The following is a 6,148-nucleotide window of genomic DNA, read 5'->3' as shown; positions in this document are numbered from 1 at the left end:
ATACAAATTGTGAAATAAAAACATAGTAAAGTCTAGAACACACAAAGTTTACATTTGGCCGACTGCTACTCGGCACGGATTTGGCTTACCATCACATTGGCTTGCGTCTCCAAGATTCATCCCTGCAAAGTTATAAGTCCATACAATTTAAATTCTGCATTTCATATCCTTCACTGTGGGAAAAGGGCGCACATACTGTACCTGTCAAGTTGATATGCTTCCGTTTGTTGCCATATGACTGGTTTCACATTTGTCTCCAGGTAAAATAGATCTAAAACAATTGTCATTCATATTTACAATCCCCTTATCCAAACAGCTTACTCATTTACCTAGCTCTTATCAATATCTCTTTTCAATCTTTAAATACAGTGCATGGAGAATGGTGTTATTTCTATTGGGGAAAATTCATTATATGTTCAAAACAAGTTGCTCAACCTTATTCACTGTTTCTTCACATGTAAAGCTGGTTGAATTCATTCTGCATTCATAAACAAGTGGGAAGGTGGTAATTAGCAGATGTGAAGTCATAAATACCAGTTGGATGTATTCACATGCCTTGAACTCGTTGAGAAACGCCTATTGGCTAATAGCCAACAACTGCGTCAACCATAAACTAATTTGAACTTGAGAAACGGCTATTGGCTAATAGCGAACAAGCTGCGTCAACCATAAACTAAAAGTACAGCTATCATGCTTGTAAACAAATTATAGTGTTCAAAAACCATATTAATTTACTACTTTATATATAAAATACTGTTTTGTTGTTGCATTTAACTGCCGAAAATGCTGTTATCTAGGTCATTTCCTTTGTACGGTAGGTGACGTCATAGGTCTGCATGTGGGAGAAGTCGAACTTCAGGGATGATAAATGAGTTTCCCTCTAGTAATTACCAGTTGGAGTGGTGTTCAAGTGGATTTTACCCTATTCGTATGTGGTAAATGCCCACGTCCCACTTGATTATGAACACAGAATAAGTCAAGGTCAGAATACAGTGTAGACACACCTCCGCCACACCTCCATCTCTTTGACCACCACCCCAAAAGCGTGGCTTTTCCCCATGCGTAAGTTCAAGGACAGAATAGGCATAGAGAGAAAGTTGCATAAATGTACATGTACGTAACTCAGGTCAGAATTCCCCCCTACATGAATTCCCCCCCTTCAAGAGTTCAATGTTATTTCAAGGAATAACGACATTGTTTTCTCTCCAAGAGCACAAGAGATCTAGAATATGCTGGACAAACAGAAATACCCGTATTAGGTCTGTGAACATCAGGGCAGAGGATACAAGAAGTTAGAACCCCCACTGCTGTCTTTGGTCAATAAAACATTAGTTTTGCCTCGTGTCCATCCTTGTCTATACTGCCACTCAGTGGTCATACCAGGGACTGGAGGCTCAAAGCCCTCTAGGTGTGTTTACACAGGCAGCTCAATTCAGATTTTTTTTCTACACTAATTGGTCTTTTGACCAATCACATCAGATCTTTTCACATCAGATCTTTTTAGAGCTGAACTGATTGGTCAACAAATATCAGAATTTGGCTGCCTGTGTAAACACAGGCTCTCACAGGTCAGAATCCACTTCCCACTTCTCCTCTTATCGTATCTGATCCACCTTGGATGTTTTCAGTCAATATGAAATGTTGAAACAAGTCTTTAGGGTGTAGATTAGCTCTAGACTACTTATAGTACTGGCCACTATTTAGGTTTCTTATCTCAGTTCTTTCAAGGCAATGTGGCAATGCAAATATGGATCTGACATGTGAAAATGTTCTTTGTGCTCACGTCAATAATGAATTCAGAAATAAAATCTACCTTCAAAACATTGTATTGTCTCTATCAATAAAAACCAACATTCAGGTAGACCTATATCTCACACCCAATGGGAAGGCGTATGGACGACATAAGTAGTAACCTAGGGAGTAATATATTGTAATCCCCGTTTTGGCATAGCATCATCCTTCACCCTCCGTGAAAGAGACACCTGTAATCTCAAATCAGGTTTACGGATGCCTGAAATCCGTGGGAACATGCTATGGAAACCCCTATGGGAACCACCATGCTTTGGGCAGCACGTAGCCTCGTGGTTACAGTGTTGGGCCAGTAACTGAAAAGTTGGTATGAATACCTGAGGCAACAAGTTGAAAAATCAGTTGATGTGCCCTTGAGCATGGCGCTTAACCCGATTTTTATCCAGGGGCGCCGCACTACTATGGCTGACCCTGTAAAAACTACTATTTTTAACTGCAACTGTATGGAGCAATAATTTCTTTATGTCACGTGGCCCTCAAGATCAAAGTAACGGGTAATCTCAAGTGATCGTATTTTCCCCTGGAAACCATGACAATAGAGTCCGGCACACTATACAAGATAGTTACAGATTTGAGCTCATTAGGCGTTCATTCCGTTCCCGTGATTCTGTTTGCTACGGCAATGGAAACTATGCAGCCGCCATCACTAGTGGTTATCTTTGCGTTAGACTCGATGCTGTGACAGGAGGTCATTTTGATAATGCTTGAGCGGACGTCTTTATATTGGCCTGTTAGGTGGACACAAAACGCAGCTTATCCACCTACAACATGTGTGGACGGAGACCTTGTGTGCCCTGCTCTAGGCCTTTCTATCGGACAGGAGATTGAGCTAGGCCTAATGGTCTTTAAGTAGCTTTGATCGCATCAGCTCACTTTTCTCCAGGGTTATGTTTCTCATCCCAGTTAAATTGTTGACCCTATGGTTGACCCCTATAGATTGCTCTGGCTCATTCAACTTCAACATATTATGACGTCTATGGTAACGGAGTATATCAACCAATTACAGTGTCTGCCGGCAGTCTCCGATAAGGTGGACAATCTAACATCAGTTATTTTGCAAAGAGACCAGGAAAATGGCAGTTCAGAAGACATTTCTTAAGAAGGATTTGTAAATCCGGCCCCTGAATGTTTGGCAAGGTTATATTAGATCACATATACATTTCTTACATGGAGAGACTAACAATCATTTTCAAAGTGAGTTTATTGCTGTCAATATACGTCATTTGAAAAATGTATATGCCAAATCAATCATTTTATAAAAGTAACATACTCATTCATGATAGTCTATACAGATGAAGGACATACTGATGAAGTCTTACAAGTACTGTAGGTTTAATTGATCGTAATTATAGTTTTATTGCTTGAATATTTTGTTCTACCACGTTTTACAATAAACTGCTCGACACCTGTATCTAAGTGCTTATTTAATATGAACCATGTTTGTAGATAAAAATATTGCATCAAATGTGTCAACAATATTAAAAACATACGTTTTAATTCAATTAGCCCACTGAATCAACACATTTTACAGCAAAACATGGACTCATCCTAAAATTAGAATCCCAGAAAATGAGTATACTGTACAGACGATTAACATTTGTCCCAAGATGGGATGCTGGCATTATCTGGGATAGAAAACATGACATCAATAGTGACCCTGATTAAGAGTGTACCATCATTTCATCATGCGCTGCAGTCCTCTCACACTACCGATACACCTACAAAACAATCTTGTTTGATTATACCTCTCAAGATTACAACAAATATACATTTGGTATTTTATCACTACAGTATCTTTTATCATTTATAAACCCAGTAATCACTAAGACCACAAAATCAATTTTGCTCAAGTGAATAATTTAAGCCTTAATTTGTACACTGTATCTAAAAAATAATACATTCTATAAAGGGCTGCAATGTATCCGTTTATCAGTAAAATGGCAGCTCTGAAATGTTGAATAACTTCATCCCCAGGTTCAATTGCTACTCAGCGAGTCGGCTCGTGGAAAAGATTAAATAAATGGTTTTTGAATTCATATTTTCTCTTGGTATGGAACTTCGCGAAAAGCTGCAAACTATACAGCATTAGTTTTTGCAGAAATGCAACTGCAAGACACAAGAAACGTCAACATTGCATTGTCTCACAGTGATTATTCAATGATTGATCAGTTCATAATCAGTTTAATATAATAAAAAAACAAACACTAAATCATCACTTTGTTAAAAAAAGGTAATAATACAAATGTCACTCCACAGACAACTGTAAAAATGCTGTCATCTCATTAACGGCTTAAAAGTAAATACACTTAATTATTATTTTACTTATTCTCTCAGCAATATAATATACGTCACTGTTATTGCATTTTCATTTCATTTCAATATGATACAAATAAAAATCTTTGAATGAATTAGTTACAGAGCAAAAGGAACTCAGAAAGTGATTAGATAGAGATCCTATGCTGTGCCCTTTCATAAAAAGAATTCAGTATGATGATAGATAATTTCATATTAACAATGTGTTCATCATACTGTACTTACAAATACCTGGCGCCTACATTAATTAAGTCAGAGGTAGAGCCAAAAATACAAGTATATACATGTATTTCAATCCCTACTACAGATAAGTGTGGTTGAAGTCCGCTGTCTCTTATAAAGCTGATAGAAACAACAGACATTCTTAGGAAAACAGTTCAATCAGAAAAGTTTCACACACAATGGGAAGGAAAATACTCAAATCAACATTTTGAATCAAGAGCATTTATGTTTTTTTTTTGCATAGATAGAGATTAAATAAATAATACAAGTGTGAAGGAATAAGATAAAAGACAGAAGAATGTTAATATACATGAACAATAAAACTATAATAGGCCTATGCTGGACAGTAGGACATGAAAAAAATAATGGGATTTGAAAGTTTGATCTGTTCTGGCCGACAAAAATAGGACAGTCCAGTTTAATGTCACCATAAGATCTGTATAAGAAAGTATGTTGTACTTAATGATCTAACAGGCATGTACTATGAATACATAAAGCATTGCATTAGTTTGTGAATGCTTTATAAATCATGAATACCTTACCCATGAATTAGCCATAAATGGATAACAATGAACTTTAAAAGTTTTCCTTGGTACAGAGCATTAGGGCGATTCCAAGCCAGCGGGAGCAGAAAATATTTTCAGGCTACGCTGCCGTGGAATCGGCCAATACTGTTTTCATACAGCAAATGAAGAATCACATCTCCCCTATCACAAGGGTCCCTCCTATACTTCTCACTCTCAAAACAAAGAATTCTATCCGTTAAAAAAAAAAGACAAATATGTACTTATGCAGGACATTAAAAGGAGGAGTATACAACAGTGCTGCATTATAAAAAGAGGCTGCTGTAGGAGTCCCTACCAGACCTGGGTTCAAATACATGTGTAGTTGAGTATTTTCAAATACACAGCCCCAAACAAGTACTTTTATTTTTGTATTCAAATGGTTATGCAAAAAAAACAAATAGTTGACCAAATTGTATTTGAAAGTATATTTTCATATAGCTGGATTAAATGCATGGGAGTGTATTTCAGTCCATGTATTTTTGTATTTTCAAATACATTCCAATATTCAACTGCTTGTTTTTTCAAATAAAGGTTTTCTGAATACATGTTTTGAATATTTGAAACCAGGTCTGTTCCCTATATAGTGCACTGCTTTTGACCAGGGCCCTATGGGATTTCAGTAGTGGTGTGCAGGTAATGCTGCTGGTTCAGTTGGGTTGTTGGGAAATTAGGACAGGTTGTTGTTAGACTAAAGGGACGTTTCAGAACTCGGAGCCTGTTTTTTCCAGAAGAAGCTTTTGTCCTCCTGCTCCAGTTCTATCCTAATCTGAGGCGCTGCTTTTTTTAATGGATTCAGACTGAAAGAGAAAGAAAGCGAGTGGGGATGGAGACAGAGAGAAGTATGAGAGAGTGCACAACCAGGGACAGCAAACGTTCAACATTATTATGACAAGCTGTACTTAGATTGTCACAACATGTGATATTGGTGTGAGTGTCTATGGGTATAAAATAAGGCATGCAAGCAGGCACACTCACATAGTTACCTTGCAACAGTAGTGGGCTTAAAGTAGCCCTCAGCATGCTGAGTGTGGGTCAAGGAAAGACGGCGGGGGTCCTACGGGAGAAGACCAAATACGCACAACATTAACATAAATGTTTTAGCCACTTAAATATTCCCCCCAAATATTCTCCCAATTCAAGACGGGTATAGCAAAAGAGGAAAGTTAGAGCAAGCTTTGCAATGCCAGGATGTTTCACAGTCAAAGTAGCTGTTAAAGCAGTCAAAAAGTGATTTTCCT

General features: G+C 37.6%; 1 protein-coding gene across 7 annotated transcripts in view; it reads right to left on the bottom strand.

The window, feature by feature from the left end:
• Window positions 1-2,992: 2,992 nt before the first annotated feature.
• Window positions 2,993-6,148, bottom strand: part of LOC124006786 (electrogenic sodium bicarbonate cotransporter 1-like) — an 81,839-nt gene continuing 78,683 nt past the window's right edge. For 5 of the 7 annotated variants that reach the window (XM_046316936.1, XM_046316934.1, XM_046316939.1 and 2 more), the window contains 2 exons: window positions 5,894-5,964; window positions 2,993-5,707 (listed from right to left, as the gene is read on the bottom strand). In XM_046316936.1, coding sequence (XP_046172892.1) covers window positions 5,924-5,964 — 41 coding nt within the window. In that variant the 3' untranslated portion in view covers window positions 2,993-5,707; window positions 5,894-5,923. Of the gene's footprint in view, window positions 5,708-5,885; window positions 5,965-6,148 lie in introns of all 7 variants that reach the window. The other 2 variants (XM_046316937.1, XM_046316938.1) reach the window with 1 other exon arrangement.

The sequence above is a fragment of the Oncorhynchus gorbuscha genome, linkage group LG20 (genome assembly GCF_021184085.1).
Source record: "Oncorhynchus gorbuscha isolate QuinsamMale2020 ecotype Even-year linkage group LG20, OgorEven_v1.0, whole genome shotgun sequence".
Taxonomy (NCBI): Eukaryota; Metazoa; Chordata; class Actinopteri; order Salmoniformes; family Salmonidae; genus Oncorhynchus; species Oncorhynchus gorbuscha.
Note: the sequence above shows the minus strand (reverse complement) of the source record. Positions and strands in the feature narration are given on the sequence as shown.